Source organism: Neoarius graeffei, chromosome 25 (assembly GCF_027579695.1).
Source record: "Neoarius graeffei isolate fNeoGra1 chromosome 25, fNeoGra1.pri, whole genome shotgun sequence".
Taxonomy (NCBI): domain Eukaryota; kingdom Metazoa; phylum Chordata; class Actinopteri; order Siluriformes; family Ariidae; genus Neoarius; species Neoarius graeffei.
In genome coordinates this window covers 15239216-15260781 of record NC_083593.1, presented here as the reverse complement: position 1 = coordinate 15260781, position 21566 = coordinate 15239216, and the positions used below count along the sequence as shown (strand labels likewise).

The 21566-nt window shown below is 39.3% G+C and overlaps 3 protein-coding genes across 4 annotated transcripts in view; 1 reads left to right on the top strand and 2 right to left on the bottom strand.

Moving 5' to 3' along the window:
* The window catches only part of acads (acyl-CoA dehydrogenase short chain), a 46307-nt gene extending 38554 nt beyond the window's left edge, over nucleotides 1-7753 (bottom strand). Inside the window, exons 1-2 of the mRNA XM_060908865.1 lie at nucleotides 7711-7753; nucleotides 1923-2086 (exon numbers count right to left, since the gene is read on the bottom strand). Coding sequence (XP_060764848.1) covers nucleotides 1923-2086; nucleotides 7711-7738 — 192 coding nt within the window. The 5' untranslated portion in view covers nucleotides 7739-7753. The remainder of the gene's footprint in view (nucleotides 1-1922; nucleotides 2087-7710) is intronic.
* Nucleotides 7754-7971: 218 nt separating this feature from the next.
* The window catches only part of cryba4 (crystallin, beta A4), a 34951-nt gene continuing 21356 nt past the window's right edge, over nucleotides 7972-21566 (top strand). Inside the window, exons 1-2 of one of the 2 annotated variants that reach the window (XM_060909143.1) lie at nucleotides 7972-8053; nucleotides 18884-18997. The gene's annotated coding sequence lies outside the window, so the exon portion shown is untranslated. Of the gene's footprint in view, nucleotides 8054-18883; nucleotides 18998-20134; nucleotides 20221-21566 lie in introns of those variants that run through there. The other variant, XM_060909144.1, reaches the window with a different exon arrangement.
* Nucleotides 14661-20683, bottom strand: crybb1 (crystallin, beta B1). The gene is made up of 5 exons (XM_060909617.1): nucleotides 20428-20683; nucleotides 20088-20206; nucleotides 19713-19845; nucleotides 19044-19186; nucleotides 14661-14859 (listed from the first exon to the last, which is right to left on the bottom strand). Exons 1-5 carry the CDS (start codon nucleotides 20545-20547, stop codon nucleotides 14661-14663), a joined length of 714 nt encoding a protein of 237 aa, XP_060765600.1. The 5' UTR covers nucleotides 20548-20683.

Genomic DNA, 21566 nt, shown 5'->3' with positions numbered 1-21566 from the left:
CTCCACTTTTGGATCCCTTTTGACTGAGAATGCCCTGCATGCATGTTTGGCTTCTGGCACATCCATACAGTTTTAAATACAATACCAACAATTTAAAGAATTTTTTTATTGCATTTAATTCCTGGGCTCCCATCTGGAACAGAGAGTGATGTATACCAGTAATACACTTTACAATACATTACTAGATTCTAATAGAATAGATAAGCCAAAATAATTGAGGATCTCTTAATGGGCCCTGACTCATTACAAGTATGAGCAGGTGGGCCTTAAAACACAGTGGTGCTTGAAAGTTTGTGAACCCTTTAGAATGTTCTGTATTTCTGCATAAATGACATAAAACATGATCAGATCTACTTTCACACAAGTCCTAAAAGTAGATAAAGAGAACCCAGTTAAACAAATAAGACAAATATACTTGGTCATTTATTTATTAAAGAACATGATCCAATATTACATATCTGAGTGGCAAAAGTATGTGAACCTCTAGGATTAGCAGTTCATTTGAAGGTGAAATTAGAGTCAGGTGTTTTCAATCAATGGGATGACAATCAGGTGTGAGTGGGCACCCTGTTTTATTTAAAGAACAGGGATCTATCAAAGTCTGATCTTCACAACACGTTTGTGGAAGTGCATCATGGCACGAACAAAGGAGATTTCTGAGGACCTCAGAAAAAGCGTTGTTGATGCTCATCAGGCTGGAAAAGGTTACAAAACCATTTCTAAAGAGTTTGGACTTGACCAATCCACAGTCAGACAGACTGTGTACAAATGGAGGAAATTCAAGACCATTGTTACCCTCCCCAGGAGTGGTCGACCAACAAAGATCACTCCAAGAGCAAGGCGTGTAATAGTCGGTGAGGTCACAAAAGACCCCAGGGTAACTTCTAAGCAACTGAAGGCCTCCCTCACATTTGGCTAATGTTCATGAGTCTGCCATCAGGAGAACACTGAACAACAATGGTGGGCATGGCAGGGTTGCAAGGAGAAAGCCACTGCTCTCCAAAAAGAACATTGCTGCTCGTCTGCAGTTTGCTAAAGATCACGTGGACAAGCCAGAAGGCTATTGGAAAAATGTTTTGTGGACAGATGAAACAAAAATAGAACTTTTTGGTTTAAATGAGAAGTGTTTTGTTTGGAGAAAGGAAAACACTGCATTCCAGCATAAGAACCTTATCCCATCTGTGAAACAGGGTGGTGGTATCATGGTTTGGGCCCGTTTTGCTGCATCTGGGCCAGGATGGCTTGCCATCATTGATGGAACAATGAATTCTGAATTATACCAGCGAATTCTAAAGGAAAATGTCAAGACATCGGTCCATGAACTGAATCTCAAGAGAAGGTGAGTCATGCAGCAAGACAATGACCCTAAGCACACAAGCTGTTCTACTAAAGAAAGTTAAATGTTTTGCAATGGCCAAGTCAAAGTCCTGACCTTAATCCAATCGAAATGGTGTGGAAGCAAGCAGTTCATGCGAGGAAACCCACCAACATCCCAGAGTTGAAGCTGTTCTGTACAGAGGAATGGGCTAAAATTCCTCCAAGTTGGTGTGCAGGACTGATCAACAGTTACCGGAAACATTTAGTGGCAGTTATTGCTGTACAAGGGGGTCACACCAGATACTGAAAGCAAAGGTTCACATACTTTTGCCACTCACATAATATTGGATCATTTTTCTCAATAAATAAGTGGCCAATTATAATTTCTCATTTGTTTAATTGGGTTCTTTTTATCTACTTTTAGGACTTGTGTGAAAATCTAATGCCATATTTATGCAGAAATATAGAAAATTCTAAAGGGTTCACAAACTTTCAAGCACCACTGTATAAAAGGTTGAGAATCCCTGTTGTAGAGTACCCTTTCTTGACTGACGGGTTTTTTTCTTTTTAAATCAGAAGTTTAGGTACTGCTTCAAGTTCCTTACCTGCTTTGCTGGGAAAGAATGATTTTTGTCAAGTTTTGCTGCAATTGGAGCAAGTTCTTTTGCTGCATAGTCCTGACATGTCTGCCGCAGAATCTGATGGAGTTCTGGTAATTCTGCAAGCTGAGTGAAGCAACAAGTGCCACATCTCACAGCCCTGCTCAAGGCTGAAACACACAGGATTGGACTATGAATTCACATTTTTGTCATGATTACAGAAGAAACAAAAAGGACAGTGTGAGAAAAATAAGCAAAAAAAAGTTCAAATGCATATAAATCCTATTGCTAGAACAGCAACTAATATACATGTAGTGGTGTTTGAAAATCTGAAGCCTTTATTAAAAGTTATATCTGCATAAACATGATCTAAAACCCTCAGATTTTCACATCAGTCATAAAATAGATAAATTGAACCCCACTAAAATATTATACTTTGTCATATTTACTGCGGAAAATGATTCAATTACATATCTGAGTGGCACTGACAAAAGTACAGTGCCTTGCAAAAGTACTCATACCCCTTGAACTTCACATTTTTCCACCTTACAACCACGAACTTAAGTTTATTGAGACTTTGTGATAGACCAACACAGTAGCACAATTGTGAAGTGAAACGAAAATGATAAATGGTCTTCAAAATTTTAAACTAAAAATCTGAAAAATGTGGCATGCATTAGTATTCAGCCCCCTGTACTCGGATACCTCTAAATACAATCCAGTACAATCAATTGCCTTCAGAAGTCATCTAATTAGAGTCCTACTGTGTGTAATTTACTCTCAGCATAAATCCACTTGTTCTGTGACGGCCTCAGTGGTTTGTTAGAGAACACTGAAGAACGAACAGCATCATGAAGACCAAAGAACTCACCAGACAGGTCAGGGATAAAGTTCTGGAGAAGTTTAAAGCAGGGTGAGGTTATAAAAAATAAATAAATAAATAAAAAATCCCAAGCTCTGAACATCAAGAAGCACTGTTCAATCCATCATTCAAAAATGGAAAAAAGTATGGCACAACTGCAAATCTACCAAGACATGGCCGTCCACCTAAACTGAGAGCGAGTAAGGACAACACTGGTCAGAGAAGCAGCCAAGAGGCCCATGATCACTCTGGAGGAGCTGCAGAAATCCACAGCTCAGGTGGGAGAATCTGTGCACAGGACAACTACAAGGTCATACACTCCACAAATCTGGCCTTTTTGGAAGAGTGGCAAGAAGAAAGCCATTGTTGAAAGACAGGCATAAGTAGTCCCGTTTGCAGTTTGCCAGAAGCCATGTAGGGGACACAGCAAAGACGTGGAAGAAGGTGCTTTGGTCAGATGAGACCAAAGTTGAACTTTTTGGCCTAAATGCAAAGCGCTGTGTGTGGCAGAAAAACACTGCTCATCACCCTGCACACACCATCCCCACTGTGAAACATGGTGGTGGCAGCAGCATGCTATGGCGATGCTTTTCTTCAACAGGGACAGGGAAGCTGGACAGAGTTGATGGGAAGATGGATGGAGCTAAATACAGGGCAATCCTGGAAGAAAACCTGTTGGAGGCTACAAAAGACTTGAGACTGGGAAGGAGATTCACCTTCCGGCAAGACAATGACCCTAAATATACAGCCAGAGCGACAATGGAATGGTTTAGATCAAAGAACATTCATGTGTTAGAATGGCCCAGTCAAAGTCCAGACAGGGCTTTTGCGACCAAAGTCACCTACCCTTTTAATTTCCGTGCGGTAGTGAAACGTGATGTCATCGGCAGGTTCCCCTTCTTGTGTACCACGTCACGTGTGACGTGGCACAGATTATCAGCAATGGCAGATAGAACGCGATTTCCACTTGTCGATTGCTGTGCCGATATTCACCATCGACCGTCTCCTTTGGGCATTACTTGCCATTTTCCTTTGCTTCTTTTCCAAAGCTGACGATCGCGTTCTAGCCGCCATTGCTGATAATCTGTGCAACGTCACACAAGAAGGGGAACCTGCCAATGACATCACGTTTCACTACCGCGTGGAAATTAAAAGGGTAGGTGACTTTGGTCGCAAAATTAATATACTTGTCAAAAAATTATGTTTGATATATCATTTTGAAGCTAAAAGACTTCTCTGTCTAGTCATGTCATAAAATGTATTGTATTTTATGCCAAAAAAAAATACATCCAATGGTGGAATGGCACTTTAAGAGAGTTTGGCTCGTAGTTTTCCCCATTTTCTTTCCTCACTTCTGCATAAAACTGCGATAGCACCTTGTCTAACTGACAGCATTCCTGTGCCACTAGAGAGTCGTTTATTTGTCTGTCTTTCTGTGGCCCATTTCTTAAACACAGAAAGCCAAAAATTCATTTTTTTTGGCATCTTCATTTTTGCTTGCAGCTTTCAATTGGTTTATCATTTCTTCGTCAAATATAGAGTGCTTCGAGGTCAGCACGAACCCAGCGGCGGCCATATTGGAAGTCAAAGGTCGCTGTCTCAGTGCATTGTTGTTCAGTGAAGCAAAAAGGGGTGACAATGCCGAATACGTGTGTCATCGTTGGCTGTAGTAGCCGGGGGGGGGGAAAGGGTGGCAAAAGCTTCCACAGACTCCCTAAAGTCGTGACTAACCAGGGAACTGCAGCACAGGAGAAAAGCGAGCGGAGGAGACGACAGTGGCTGGCTACCATCAACCGATCAAATTTAGGACAACTTGATTGTATCCGGATTTGTTCTGATCACTTTGTGACCGGTAGGTTAAATTGTCTTGAATTTCATAGTTACTAAAATAAATGTGATACAAACTCTCTTTTCTATGTACTTTCAGCAATGATTAATGGATATTTGTCACATTAGGTAGCTTATGTCCACTGCAGTGCATTGTTGCATCAAATGGCATTTAAGATCTAGGCCTAGTAATGTTTATGTACACATGCTTTAGTTCACAAAATGGACTTGGGTGAAACACTAGATAGTTCACAAGATCGATGTATGTCACATGCGGCAACAAGCTGGGGTCAGCTTTCCATTCCTTCTCACTAACAGTGTATGGATCTACATTCCCAATGAAACGTACCTTCTCAGCATAATGCTCCCGTGCCTGCTTATCTAAACTATCACAGTAGTGCTCCATCACTTCAGATGTCTAAATTCTTAAAAAATCCAAGCTTCTAAGCCCTCTAACGCAGAAACGAATCGGTGAATGTGTACTCTATGACGTGTACTCTATGAGCGCTCTGGAGCGAGTGACTTCCAAGATGGCTGCGCAGACCGCAGTCAGCCATTTTGTTGACAAAATTTGCTCATTTTTGTAACCGTAACCAAGCAACGAACTAGCCAATAGCATTTCAGAAATACGGCCCCGTGTTGGGGGGGGCGGGGGGGGGGGGGCAAAGCCCTCCTTGATTGACCAATCAGAATTGAGTAATTTGGCCCCATGTATTATAAAAGTTACGTCATCGCTTGGAACACTGTTTACAGACGTTATATTATTTGATTGTGTATCCTCCAACATGGCGGCGGTCAATGCCGCAAGCAGTTTTGATCACGTGGTTGCAAACGAATAATATGGCACATTATAGACTGTATATATTTGCAATGGATCATATATTGGCTTTTACACAGTACATTAGAACTATTGTACTTTCAACTTATTTTATTTTTACTATCCTCCCTGCATCCAAAGTGGGCAGCAAAGGAAGACTTTCATTGTACATGGAAACTCGTTTTATGTGGCAATAAATGCTTTGACCTTTACCCGAATGACAAAAAGCAAATAGATGGGATTCACTTTATTGCAAGTCATGTGCATTCAGAGTTATTTCAGTTGATCCTTTTCTGTGCAGTCCAGAGTGTACTATCTACAACCCTGATTCCAAAAAAGATGGGACAAAGTACAAATTGTAAATAAAAACGGAATGCAATGATGTGGAAGTTTCAAAATTCCATATTTTATTCAGAATAGAACATAGATGACATATCAAGTGTTTAAACTGAGAAAATGTATCACTTAGAGAAAAATTAGGTGATTTTAAAATTTCATAACACATCTCAAAAAAGTTGGGACAAGGCCATTTTTACCACTGTGAGACATCCCCTTTTCTCTTTACAACAGTCTGTAAACGTCTGGGGACTGAGGAGACAAGTTGCTCAAGTTTAGGGAGAGGAATGTTAACCCATTCTTGTCTAATGTAGGATTCTAGTTGCTCAACTGTCTTAGGTCTTTTTTGTCGTATCTTCCGTTTTATGATGCACCAAATGTTTTCTATGGGTGAAAGATCTAGACTGCAGGCTGGCCGGTTCAGTACCCGGACCCTTCTTCTACGCAGCCATGATGCTGTAATTGATGCAGTATGTAATTTGGCATTGTCATGTTGGAAAATGCAAGGTCTTCCCTGAAAGAGACGTCGTCTGGATGGGAGCATATGTTGCTCTAGAACCTGGATATACCTTTCAGCATTGATGGTGTCTTTCCAGATGTGCAAGCTGCCCATGCCACACACACACTAATGCAAGTCCATACCATCAGAGATGCAGGCTTCTGAACTGAGCACTGATAACTTGGGTTGTTCTTCTCCTCTTTAGTCCAAATGACACGGCGTCCCTGATTTCCATAAAGAACTTCAAATTTTGATTCGTCTGACCACAGAACAGTTTTCCACTTTGCCACAGTCCATTTTAAATGAGCCTTGGCCCAGAGAAGACGTCTGCGCTTCTGGATCATGTTTAGATACGGCTTCTTCTTTGAACTATAGAGTTTTAGCTGGCAACAGCGGATGGCACAGTGAATTGTGTTCGCAGATAATGTTCTCTGGAAATATTCCTGAGCCCATTTTGTGATTTCCAATACAGAAGCATGCCTGTATGTGATGCAGTGCCGTCTAAGGGCCTGAAGATCACGGGCACCCAGTATGGTTTTCCGGCCTTGACCCTTACGCACAGAGATTCTTCCAGATTCTCTGAATCTTTTGATGATATTATGCACTGTAGATGATATGTTCAAACTCTTTGCAATTTTACACTGTCAAACTCCTTTCTGATATTGCTCCACTATTTGTCGGCGCAGAATTAGGGGGATTGGTGATCCTCTTCCCATCTTTACTTCTGAGAGCCGCTGCCACTCCAAGATGCTCTTTTAATACCCAGTCATGTTAATGACCTATTGCCAATTGACCTAATGAGTTGCAATTTGGTCCTCCAGCTGTTCCTTTTTTGTACCTTTAACTTTTCCAGCCTCTTATTGCCCCTGTCCCAACTTTTTTGAGATGTGTTGGTGTCATGAAATTTCAAATGAGCCAATATTCGGCATAAAATTTCAAAATGTCTCACTTTCGACATTTGATATGTTGTCTATGTTCTATTATGAATACAATATCAGTTTGAGATTTGCAAATTATTGCATTCCATTTTTATTTACAATTTGTACTTTGTCCCAACTTTTTTGGAATCGGGGTTGTACATACAAGCTGATAATTACGAAAAACATAATTGACTAAGTATTTCACATATTACTGCTGATATTTTTGGTTTACAAACCAAACCAGTTAACACTGACTAAAAGTTGCTCGCACAATACTGTCAGGATTACAGCTTGATCATTAACACCAGCTGATATCTTTCTGACAAAACAGGTGGATGTGTGAAAGAACAACCACTTCAGCTGTCATTCGGTTATTGTCCGGGACAAGCAGCCCCACTGTGCAGACCCCTTTAAAACAATCAATATTACACCATATAAACACCTAAAGCGAACCATACAACCTATTAAACGTGAGCTAGAGGAGTTAAACATGAAGTCGCCAGGTATATCTCGAAAAATATCTACTTACTGACCTTTCCGAGCTTGAAAAAGTACTGCCATGTTCAATCTTTTCTTCGTCGCTGATGTATTTCACGCTTTTATAGTGCAGTGTCTCTGACACCTGGTGGACATACTTAAGCTGTACTGCGCATGTGCCATTATCATTCGCGGTAAAGAACATAGGCTGTGTTCCAATAGTCTCTTTCATACAGGAAGGATCCTAACTAAGGAAATGACCCGGAAGTATCTAAGTAAGCGCCTTGCTAAGGAATAATGCTTCCTTTATCATAGAGGAATCATAGACCGCGTTCCAGTAGTCCGTCCTATGTCCTTTCCTAACCACGTTTCCTTGACTACACTGGAAAACGGCATGAGGTAAATAAGGACGGAGGGAAAGACTTTTTTTTTTTTTTAATTTATTAAACAAAGGAAAATGTACAAACTCTCAGGGAGGATATGGATTAAAATTACAGATTTGGGGATACATGTAAGAGAAAAAACAAACAAAAAAACAAACAAAAACAAATAAGCTGCATGTAAATTACATTTTAAATTAGGCAATTAAATGAACAATGAATGAATGAATTTATTTATTTCGAACATGTATAAAAATGCATGTAACTATCTGTACATACAAAAGAAAGAAAACGAGAAATTAAATATAGCTGCAAGCAGCAATCCGGGGCCAAGCAGGGTGACCCAGCCTAAGTTGCCATGGCAACAGAAAGAACTGACCAGGCAGACGGTCATAGGCACGCACAGGAAGTGTTTACAAGCAGGAATGTACCTCCAACCAGACGGTTAGAGGCATGCACGGCTTCACCGTCAAATTCGATTGACTGTGATGGCTGAAATTACTTCCAGTGTACTAGGTGTGTGTGTGTCTGTGCTAAAAGACTGCTGAGATATGAGCTCAATGATGTAAGAGCCAAAACACATTTTGGAAAGTTATAGCGCCCCCTAATGGCCAATGTGCACCAAATGTGGTATGGGCCATTTTGGAGGGGTGGTGCATAATCCCACCAAGTTTGGTTAAGAAAGGTCAAAGGGCTGCCGAGATATGAGCACACTTCCTGTTTCGCGTCTGCACAGCCAAATTTGATTGGCAGCCACGGCCAAACGCTTATGAAATTCGAAAAACCGGGTAAGTTTTTAGTGCAGCTTAGTCCAAAGTTGCCATGTACCAAGTTTGGAAGGAATTGGTCAAAAATTGAGGGAGGAGAAGCATTTTAATTGATTTTCACAAAATTCAAAATGGCGGAAAATATACCAGGCGGAATATGACGCCATAGGGTGCGTTGGATTCGGGTTGACCCAAGGATTCCAGCCATACTAAGATTTTGACGATCAGACATACGGTTCAAAAGTAACAAGCAGAAATGTACTTGCAACTTTGACCTGTTGTTGGCGCTAGAGAGTTTGAGATGCTGAGTTGAAATTTGCTGACAAGAACCGTGAGGCAGCCTAGAATCAGTGTGCCAAATTTGAAAACCTGTCGTCAGACGGTTCTATGGGTTTCCATAGAATTTCATTGATTTTAACAAAATTCAAAATGGCGGAAAATGCTCAAGGCAGAATATGACGTCATAGGGTGCGATAGATTCGACTTGACCCAAGGATTCCATAGGCAGTGGAATTTTGTTTCTAGCCAAAACGCATCATGAGATATGAGCCAAAAGACATTTTTCCTAGTTATAGCGCCCCCTAGCAGCCAATTTGTTCCAAATTTTTTGGGGTCCTTCAGCGAGGGGTATGGCATAAACTCACCAAGTTTCGTTAAGATACGCCAAAGGCCGGCCGAAATATGAGCACACTTCCTGTTTGGCGTCTGCGCCTCCAATTTTGATTGGCTGCCACGGCCAAACGCTTATGAAATTCTAAAAACCGGGTAAGTTTCTTGTGCAGCTTAGTCCAAAGTTGCCATCTACCAAGTTTGGGAGAAATTGGTCCAAAATTGAGGGAGGAGAAGCATTTTAAGTGATTTTCACAAAATTCAAAATGGCGGGAAAACTATATGGGCGGAAAATGACGTCATGGGGTGCGTTGGATTCGTCTTGACCCAAGGATTCCAGGGATACCAAGTTTTTGAAAATCGGACCAACGGTTCAAAAGTTACAAGCAGAAATGTACCTGCAACTTTGACCTGCTGGTGGCGCTAGAGGGTTGGGGCTGGGGACCTAAAAATTGTTGTGGGGAATGCTGAGACTGTCTCGAATGTGTGTGCCAAATTTGAGCATTTTCCTATGTGTGGTTCTATGGGCTGCCATTGACTTCCCATAGGAGAAGAAAGTTGAATAATAATAATAATAATAATAAATAAATAATAAGAAAACCGACAAACTCATTAGGGGCCTTCGCCAGCTTCGCTGCTTGGCCCCTAAAAAAATAAAATAACATAAAGAGCTAAGACATTACAAAACACCGCACATTGTTCGAAAAAGGAGTGGGAAGAAGTACAATACTTTTTTTAATTTCCCACCCCTTTTTAACTACCCCGAAATCCAAACTACATTAATACACCTATAAAAATATATACCATATATACACTTCATGAATATCTATATAAATATATAATTACAAAAATAAATATATACTACATACCATATATACACTTCATAAATATCTATATAAATATATAACTACAAAAATATATATATAACTATATACCATATATATATACACTTCATAAATATCTATATAAATATATAATTACAAAAATAAATATCCACTACATACCTATCCCTGTAAATATAAATATATAAACTATCCCCATAAATAAATATATACCATATATACCATATACTAAGTTAGTTCTAATATAACAATCAACCCTATTCTATTTATAGATTTATCCCTCATCATCCTCCGTTAACATACTCCCTCTTCCATGTACTTGTTTAAAAATATTTTTTGTACCTTTTTTTTAAACAGATTTATATTTGCACTTTGTTTTATTTCTGTCTCCAGTCTGTTCCATAAAGTCACCCCACAGCTCGATATGCACATGCTTTTCATATTTGTTCGAACCTTTGGTTTTTTAAAATTTAGGTCTCCCCTTAGATTATATCCCCCTCTCACTCACTAAACATTCCTTGTATATTTTTTGGCAATAGATTATTTCTTGCTTTGTACATTATTTGTGCTGTTCTGAATTTGACTAGATCCATAAATTTCAACGTGTGATTTTATGAATAGTGAGTTTATGTGATCTCTGTATCCTGTTTTGTTACACATAACGGAGCAGAGACACAAAATGAAAAGGATTCATAAATTACAATAACAAATAACGAGCAATGTCTATACTTGTTTGCCTTGCAATTTTACAGTCTATTTTTTTGAGAGACAAGAAAAACCTTTTAAAGTCATTAATAAATCCAGGGAATATAACAAAATATGTAATGTGATTCCTTTACCTTTGACCCAGTTGATTCACAATTGTTTAGTATACAATAATCCTTTAATAGTACTACCAAATCTATTGATTGGAGAATATAATTTGACTGATAAAAAATGTAATAATAAGTTCATTAGTAATGTTTTGAAATCCAAAGTGTTTCATGATTATTGCAGAGGGATAACTTGGCAGGGTTCTAATTTGGTAACTCCCGGCACTTTATACAAAGCATATTCAAAATTTATTAAATGGCCTATTTTGCCTAAAGTTAAAGAAACGCATTTCAAAATCATCAATAAGATTTATCCTGTGGCAGAGCTTCTAAAAAAAAGATTTAATTTTGAGGTGGATCAGTGTTCCTTCTGCAATAGTGATGATGAAACACTGGAGCATTTGTTTTATTTATGTCCTGTTTCTCATTGTTTTTGGTCAGATATAAAAAACTGGGTATCACTTAAAATTTTAACCAGAGACCTCACTATTTCTGGCAGAATCACTTTAGCTAAAGCGGAAGGTATTTCCAAACTGATTTATCCTTGCCACTCCCTGTATATTTCCTCAAAAAATATTAAGAAAGCCAACACAGTTATTTTCCAGTTTTTATGGAGAAATAAAACTCACTATATTAGAAGGTCCCAACTCGTTAAGGAGTATGACAAGGGTGGTATTAAAGCTCCAGAATTTGAATCAATGATCGGCACCTTTAGAATAAACTGGATAAAACCTTGTCTGTCACAGCCAAATTCAATGTGGTTTCACATCCCAAGGTCTTTGTTTAAGAAAATAGGAAGTTTAGATTTTATTTTGAAATGTGATTTTGATGTAAACAGGATCCCTATAAAGCTGTCTAATTTTCATAAACAGATTCTTCATTTTTGGAAAATGATATTTACCCACAATTTTTCTCCTCATAGTTCAACTTTATGGAACAACAGAGTAATCACAATAAACAGGAAATCAGTCTTCAGAAGTAATTGGTTTGAAAGAGGCATTATATTTGTAACTGATTTAATGGATTGTAATGGTATCATTTTAAGTTACACAGACTTTATAGAAAAATATAACTTAAATTGTACTCAAAGAGAATATAACAGAGGAAAAGACAACTGTGGTGGAAAGAGAATCCGACACACTAGTCGACGCAATTATGCGACAGCGCATATTATTTACGTCAGTCTGCTGTGTAAAACTACAGTGTTTTGAAAATGAACTACAAAAAATGCATCTAACCATGCAGGTTCTATAAATGTGGACAACACGATGAAAAATATTACTTCTCAGGTTGGAACTAAAAAAAAACAAAAACAGGCTGCCAGTCAACAAAACTCAGTTAGAGTAGAGTGGGGTAATACGCCCTCGTGGGGTAATACGCCCCTGGCCTGTTTTACCCAAAATAACCACCAGATGGCGCAAAGTTACATTTCTATTGTTACTATGGACTGGCTTGACAACGGGGATGTACAAATATCCACTGTGGCTCGCATATCAGCAACGCAGTGGAGAGAAATCAAATTTCATGGTAAGTGATATAATTTTCAGATATCAGTAAAACTGTATTTAGATAGCTGCTATTTCGTCAGATATCACAGCTGTGTATGTGGTATGAGTAGACAAGTCAGTACGTTAAAAAAATTACATTAGGTATAAAAAGTTTAATCACATTTTGAAAGTAAGACCCTTTTTTGTAAAAGTGTAGTCTGTGGGGTAAAACACCCCCTTAATGGCGGGGTAAATGGCCCCCAGGGGGCATCGTTTCCTTTTATCATAATTACTGTATTTCATACATTTCTGAATAGCAGATACATAGTTTTTAATAACATCTCGCTTACCTGGTTGAGTAAAGCAAGTAATTTGAACTTAATATTAAAAATAATTGAAATAAAAAAAAATTGAAATTAAAATGCGAAATATAATAAAATAATGCATCTATTCATTAATTCAGGGATATTTTCTTGTTTCTTTCACATTATAGGCTTAAGTAAACACTTTTGCTATCCAAACAGCTTTTTTTGAGTGAGGGGGGCCTATTGCCCCACCTCAGGGGGCCTTTTACCCCACTGGGGGGGTAAAAGGCCCCCTTGGCACAATGTTTGTTTTTGTTAAAAAAAAAAATTAAGTATTAACTTTAGGCAAACTTTAGGTGGCATTATTGTTCATGTCACTGTTGTCAAAAACTATGATTAAAACTAAACACATGGTTCATTTCAACTTGGAGAAAAACTGAATTTTCCTTAAGGGGGGCTTTTCCCCCACTCTACTCTATCTAAGTATCCTACCTGGCATAAATTTAACAATTATTTTCATCCAATAATTGGGATTCATTTCAATACGTATGAGAGGACAGAAAGTGGCACGGTGGTATAGTGGTTAGTGCTGTCGCCTCACAGCAAGAAGGTTCTGGGTTCAAGCCCAATGGCCAACAGGGGCCTTTCTGTGTGGAGTTTGCATGTTCTCCCTGTGTCTGCATGGGTTTCCCTCACAGTCCAGAGACATGCAGGTTAGGCTAATTCAAATAATCAAAGTCCTTCCCACACCATGTGGTGCATAGGGCGGCGCCGATCTCCATTTCCGTAGCCCTTGGCCTCTTGCCTATTACATAGCTAGGGTTACAGTGGGGGGCTAGTCCTCTGGTAACCGCAAGAGTTTGACTCCCCACTCACATCTGTATTGCAGCGTGCCTTGCCAGACGGCAGTAGGTACCATTTTTATTATGATCTTTGGTATGACCTGACCGTGAGTAGAACTCGCGATTTCCCGATCGAGAGGCGCTAACCACTAGGCCAACTTGCGGTGGTTAGGCTAATTGGTGGCTCTAAATTGACCGTGAGTGTGAATGGTTGTTTGTTTCTGTGTGTCAGCCCTGTGATTACTTGACAACTTGTCCAGGGTACCCCCCTGCCTCTCACCCATAGTCAGCTGGGATAGGCTCCAGTTTGCCCGCAACCTTGCACAGGATAAGCGGTTACGGATAATGGATGGATGGATGGATGGATGGATGGACAGGAAGCATGAGCAACCATTCTCAATGTGACATTATTTTGTTTCAGTTTAGTGACTGGTCACCTATTTTCCTTTTTTATTCAATTCCAACCTTGTTGGAACTCCATTGTCCACATTTGTATCACCTGCATGAAACAGCATGGTAAGAATGCACAGGGCGAAGATGTGTTTTTTTTGTAGTATAATGTAGAACATTGTGATTTCACGTGGCACAACTACGTCAGTAACATCTGTAATCGCGTAATTGTATAGCCTAGTGTAAGTGCAGTTGGATTTTCCGACATCCTAATGTACCGTATTTTCCTTCACATATTACCTTGACCTCATGATATTTTCCATCCGAGTGGTTAGGAAAGGACATAGGATGTACAGTACTATTGGGATGATGCAGCCTTGGCTAAGGTACAAACCTTAAAAGCCTTTACAAGAAATAATTCAGATTAGAAAGTTAATTTTCTTAGATTTTTATTTGTGTCATAAGAAGTCAGTTTGACGTCTGGTACAGTTGAGATCAATCTCAAGTGAGAATCAGAGAGGGGATAAAAATCAAACAATCAAAGAAGGGATTAAAAGCACCATAAGAGGGCTTTACTCCACAGAAGGCTTGGTTGAGTTTTTAGCATCAGTTAGGGTGAAGCGACCACGCTGGTGAAACCGCATGTCCCTCACACGGCGAATAGACTGAATCTGAGGTTGGAAGGCACAAAACTCATTATAGTGTCTGTAGTCTCCACACTCAAATAGATACTGGTAGCCTCTGTAGCCTGGATACTGGTATCCCACCCAACTAGAATTAAGGAAAGAGTTAAAGAGAGTCAGTATTCAAGTCATAATCACAGAATTTTAATCATTATTTTAATACAAAAAAATAATTCATAACCTATGGATTCACCAGTGACTGTTTCTACACGTTAAACTTGTCGGAACACTGTAACTGGTAATGAATGTGATGTCAATGGTCAGGTTTAAGAATTCAGAAATAAGAATGATTCTCTACGTAAGGAATAACACACGATAGACCATGCTGTTATACGAAAATAATCCATGCTTGGATGGTTGTGGTAGTGCACAACAGTACATTACTTAATCTGTTTATTACATGGAGCGTCCTTCTTACACATCCTTCTGAATGAGTTGATACTGTAGAAAGAATACTGGATTAGAACTAGTGCATTAAAATAAACCTATTGTTTATGATCCAGTCAGAACTACTGTCCGGGCCATACGATACATTATCTAAAACAAATACTTGTCTATTTAAATATTAGAAGTGCTACTTTGTTTACTGCTGATACTGTGCACAGCCATGTTAATTTGACGTTACTTGCTAAACCCGGAGGAACTCAGAGTTGAGGAAACCATCCTTAGGAGGAATTCGGCGTTAAGGGGGTTTACTTTGGTCAGGAATTGCGAACTACAACCTTTAGTTGAATGCAGCCTTTGGAATAAGGAATAATGCTGCATTTTACTTCCCTCTGAAGTAGGAAACTGTTGCTTGTAATGATGTAATTTTCAATCTGTGCATTTAAGCCACAAAAGTGGGGAAAACATGGATGCCCCCCATGTTTGTGTGGTTTTCCTTTAGGCTCCTAGGTTGCATTCGAATAGGTTGGGGTTTTTTTTTTGCTGAGGAAGGTTCCAAACTGAGTGAAGTGACCTGGAAGTATCGAAACAGCAGCCATGATAAGTGTTGTTCAAATTCTCTAAACGCTAAGGAAAGACACTTTAGTGCTTCCTTTCCTATCTTCTTTAGCATCAGATACACTAGACCATCCTTTACAAAAAGAAAGAATGTAACTCCATCCTATAATTCCTTGCATCAGCAACATTTAAAGTGACACATCAGTGCATTCATGCAAATAATTGTATAATTAGTTAAATATTAAATAATTAATCATGCAATAAATGGGATTCATGTCGATAAATATGAACGGACAGGAAGGTGAGCGTGAGCAACCATTCTCAATGTGACATTTTGTTTCAGTTTTGTGACTGGTAGCCTATCAGAGTGGGAAATAAGCCCAGACCGGCGGACATTGACCGGGAATTTTCGTATTTGTCCGTCTGTATTTCAGAAGCATCAGACCGGATGGCCCATGAAAAAATTGTAAAGATATGGGTCGAATCTACTTCCAATTTTCTTCGAAATGTTACACTGGGCGAATGCATTATGTCATAACATGGCCCGTGAAACCGGGGCCCCTGTGGGTGTGCCTTTAAAAATTTCTACACTCTAAAAAATAATGGGGCCAGTATCGGTTCTTCAGGGCAATGCCATAGAAGAACCTTTTTCAGGGCTTCAAAGAACCGTTCATGCAACAGTTCTTTAAAGAACCATTTAAACCATTTGTTTGAGCAGTGAAGACAGATTTGTGTAAACATAGCCTATGTGCATTGACCAGCAAATGGTAAGAGAATGCCAGGCTCTGAAGAACCATTTCCAATGTGAAGAACCTTTCGCATAATGTAATGGTTCATCACAGAGTTTTGACTCTCCATGGAACCATCCAGAGATTTGAAGAACCACTGAAGCACCTTTATTTTTTAGAGTGTAACTTGGCCACTGATGATCCTAGCCCCACCAAAATTTACAGGCACGTCCGTCTCCCTGAGCCCTTTCGAACAAGCACAGGCACGGCCCGCTACGACCCCACCTCAGCCTGTTATTTGCCTCCGAAACCCCCACATGAGCGCTGCTCGCTGAAAACTTTAATATGAGCCCTGGCTCAAGCCAGCCTTTACAAATTCATAACTCATCCACCGATGGTCCTAGCCCCGCCAAAATTTACAGGCACCTCACTCTCCCCGAGATCTTTCGAACCAGCCAGGGTCATTCTGATCCGACGTCAGGCGTGAACGTGGATTGCGGAAAGCTTTAACACAAGCCCTAGGTCCAGCCGCTTGCGTGCGTGCAAGGGTTTAAAAATTCATAACTCGGCCACCGAAGGTCCTAGCCCCGCCAAAATTTACAGGCAACTCCCTCTCCCCGAGTGGCAGACTAAATAAGGCAATAATAATAATGCACTCAATATTCACTGTTGTTTTTATTGCACGATGCAGTTGAACTAGTGTTTTAAGGTTGACGGTATTTGATTGATTAAGAGTTCAGTTTACATGAAACTTTGCAGGACAGTATTATATGAGGTGCCAAACTGCCAATCAGTGGTTATGTTGTTATTATTATGTGCATTTTTATTTCATTCATAATCAGAATGACAGTCATCGTCATATGCTTTGTAGGATGTAGATTTATATTTTAAGAGTTTTAATTTTCTTCTATTTTCTAAGTTCTAGTCCAGCAGATTTTATTCTGAATGCCAAATGATATTACCATGTCTAGTTTTGAGTTGTTTTAAAAGTCATTTTGTTACAAAGTTACTTGAAATCTCATACTCAAAATTTTAACTCTATTATGTAAGAATAGTTGTACTGTTAATTACTAAATTTCTTAGACTTATTATAAACATAGTATAAAAAATAGTCATTGGTGACATAATGTTTCATGAGCGTTATTATAGTACCTATATATGAGTACCAGTAAGTTGTAACCAACTGGAACATCCTTGGCCCCCCATAATTTTTTCTAGACATGGAACTGACTTGTGTGTGTTACTGTTTTCTTGGGTATAACTTTAAGCATATTTTTCTTGAATCTTCTGACATTTTCTTGTAAATTATATTCAATTTGTAGTGTAATTAGCAACTAATGTCTAGTGTAGTTTGGCCTTTGAAGATCACAAAAATGTGCCTGGAAATGGCTGAGAAGCCACCTCCAAGCATCTAAAGCCCTTCAGCTTCCGGACCCCTGGCCACATTGTTCCGTGCCTTTGGCCCATCATTCGGACAGGCTGAAATTTGGAGGGACAGACAACATTTTAGACTTGTCTGTCCTGTGACAGTCTGCTTAAAATTCCTTCTTTCCCACACTGCCTCTATTCCTTTTTATTTCAATTCCAACTTTGGTAATGAAGTAATATTTTTCATTGTCTTGTCCACATTTATATAGCCTGCATCAAACAATGTGGTAAGAACGCACAGGGCAAAGATACGCTTTTTGTCATCCATCTTTGGAATATTGTAGTTTCACACAGCAGACCCACATATACAACATGCACTGTTGCATAATTGCACAGATTAGTGTAAGTGCAGTTGGACTCTTAGCACCGCAGTTGTCTTTTCCTATGCCCATTTGAATTCTCCTTCACATATTTCCTTGACCTTATGATGAAGGAATGTAGTTAGGAAAGGGCACAGGATGAACGATAGGAACGCAGCCCGAGACTTTGGAACAGCTTGCCTCCAAGCATGAGGTCAGCTGGCTCTGTAGCCATTTTTAAGTCAAGTTCAATTTTTATTGTTCAGCATTTGTAGATGGTCTTGGTTCTTAATTGGTTTCTTTATGTCTTGACAGTTGTATTTATTTACTCGCTTACAGTTTTTGTATATTATCTTTAGATCATATAGTTTTTTTCATCTTTTCCTTTTATTTGAATGTAATCTCATTTCATATTTTGTTTCTAAATTTTATTTTAATGATTTTATTTGACATCTTACAGTTTTTAGTATTATTATAATCATTAAATTTTTTTCTGGAATGCCTTTACAGATATATTATCTTTTATCACATGACGTAAAGCACTTTCTGCCACCAGGCTTGAAAAGTGTGAAATAAATCAACAGCAACAATAATAAATGTATTATTATTATTATGATTATTATTATTATTATTATTATTATTATTATTATCTGCTTTACTCCCACCGTTGAAAACCATGCAGATAAGTGAATTTGCTATGCTAAATTGCCTCTAGGTGTGCATGGTGCCCTGCATTGGACTGGTGTCCCATTTGGGATGAATTCTCCCACCTTGTGCCCATTATTGCCAAGGTTGGCTCCGGATCCACCATTGCCCTGACCAGGATAAGGTAATTATTGATGATAAAGATGAATAAATAATGGTTTAATACTCACGTCCCACCGGGAACTCTCACGCTGCCCACTCGGTCACAGAAACCATGTGCCCAGAGAGTGGGGACATCATCCTCATGGATCTCCATTTTATTGCCCTGGAAATCAGACAGCTCATACAGGCAGATCTTGTGCTCCGTGGGGTCCTGTGTAGTGGGGTTAAAAGAGGAGAAATTTCTGAAACGTACACTACAGGGTCAAAAGTATGTGAACGTACACTGTAGGGCCAAAAGTATGTGAATGCCCCTTCTAATTCTTGACATTCTATATTTTAGCTGGACCTGGTTAGATGAGTTTGGTATTGAGGAACTCAAATGCCATACGCAGACTTCCTGACTTCAACTCCACTGAACACGATGGGGAATTGGAATATTGATGGCGAGCCAGGCTTTCTCACCAAACATCAGTGCCTGAGCTCACAAATGCACTTTTGACTTTTGAATTCCCACAGACACACACCAAAATTTTGTAGAAAGTCTTCGCAGAAAAACGGAGGCTGTTATAGTTGCAAAAAAAAAAAGGTGTGTTGGGGGTCAATTCCATATTAATGCATCTGGATTTGGAATGAGATGTCCAACAAGCTCATATAAGTGTAATAGTCAGGTATCCACATACGTTTGGCCACACAGACTATTTTCTGATCTGTCATGCTGAGAATGCTGTCATACTTACCATGCGTATGGGCCTGAACGACATGAGGCAGTCACTGCGGTAGCTGTTGGACCAGGTGTCCCAGCGAGGATACTCACCTTTCTCCAGAATAAACATCTCCCCACGGAAATTAGTCTGCTCAAAGGCAACAAATCTAAACCGAGAGAGAGAGAAAAACTCAGAAGATTTGCCAGACTGAGATTTGCAGAAGATAGAGTCAGGTGGTCAAGATCAAGAATGAGGAAAGGAAGAAGAACAATATAAATACACATACAAGAGGAGAAATTTCTAAGTCTATTTGATATTATTACCTGTCTGTATAACTTTTGCGATCATCATTTTACATTTTGTATACTATATATATATATTAACACAGTCTTTTAGGAAGAAACTTACGGGCCACACTCGACAATGATACTGCGTACTCGATCAAATCCACCGTCACAAATGTTCATGCACTCATTGTGGAGCTCCATCATTCTGCCCTGGAAGTTCTCTTGGTCGAACAGCATCATCTGGAGGAGAAAGTGTAAGTCTAAGTATTTCATTAGGATTTGCCATGGATGATGTAGATGCTCCAGATATTTAAAGCATCCTAAAACAAAGTAAATCTGGACAGTTTGATTATTGTAACAAGTTTCTTTTAGTTGAGTGTTGAAACCACAATGTTGTGTTTTCCTATGTGACATTAAATAATTCTCTGTGAAGTTTTGTTTGAAAGAGTAAGAAAACTTACTCTGTAGTCGCCCATTGCAGCATCTCCAGTCTTGGTAGCCTTACTAGATGCAGGAGGGGCAGGGGCTCCCTTATCCTTGGCATCAGTGCCCTGGCTGGAAGCAGACTTAGTCTGGGACATGTTGATAGGGTTTGAGAGAGGCTACGAGAAAGAACGGAAGGGCAGAAAATGTCACGGGACTTATCCATAGTGGGGTCAACATAATGAAGGTTGGTGAATCCATATGAGGACCTGGTGAACTTTGATTGATTGGAATGAGTTTGGATAGGATTTTGGATTTATACAGTATTTCAATTGATAGACTTAATTCTCCTCAATACCATTCACTTCTGCATCCATTTTGTATGTGTTTGCGGTTATTGGCCTCTTACCTGCTTGAGTTCAGCTGTACCGTGTGGTGTAGGCTGGACCATGCTCCTCACTCCATCCAATACCCCACCTTTTATACCCTGGCAAGGGGAGCATCGAGGGGTTTGGCTTATAATAGAAACATCCCCGTCATCAGAGTTTCTTAGTTCTAAAGCCATGAGGTTATCCCATTGGCCAGAAAGCTCTCCCTGATTGTCTGTGTGCACTTTTGTGTCAATGGAAAACCCTGACAACGTCACTTTGCTCTTTGTAATGGTGCTGCATGACATACTGCATTCGGATGTGAGGAATGTATAGGCCAAAGGTCAGGTCATGCTAATCCGCCACGTGTCCTGAAATTTTACTTTGCCAGAGCCTGTGATATGTTAATTATATGTTATGCTAATAAGTTAATTGTTAAGTATAGCAATTTTCGAGAATTGTTAGCCTATAAAAGGTTCAAATAGATGCATTTAATTGTTTATGTGGATCTCACACACACACACACACACACACACACACACACACACACACACACACACACACACACGTTTCAAGATAATACTGGAGAGGATTTTTTTAAAATCACATTGTATTTGCTATTTTTTAGCTTTTGATTTTAAAACACCTTAGAATAGTCACCTTAAAAAAAAAACATTTAAAAAAGTCAGTCATGACAATTTTTTTGTTAAAACAAAATAGATATTTCAGACAATTATTGAAGCAGGACTTTAGTTTTTAATTTATTTTTTACATTCAATATGAGGGCGGCACGGTGGTGTAGTGGTTAG

Coding starts and splice junctions, on each gene's coding strand:
- crybb1 (XM_060909617.1), bottom strand. CDS start 20,547: ATGTCCCAGACTAAGTCTGCTTCCAGCCAGGGCACTGATGCCAAGGAT. Junction 19,846..20,087: donor ATCATTGTCGAGTGTGGCCC/GTAAGTTTCTTC, acceptor CTCTCGGTTTAG/ATTTGTTGCCTTTGAGCAGA. Junction 14,860..19,043: donor GTGAGAGTTCCCGGTGGGAC/GTGAGTATTAAA, acceptor CCTTAATTCTAG/TTGGGTGGGATACCAGTATC.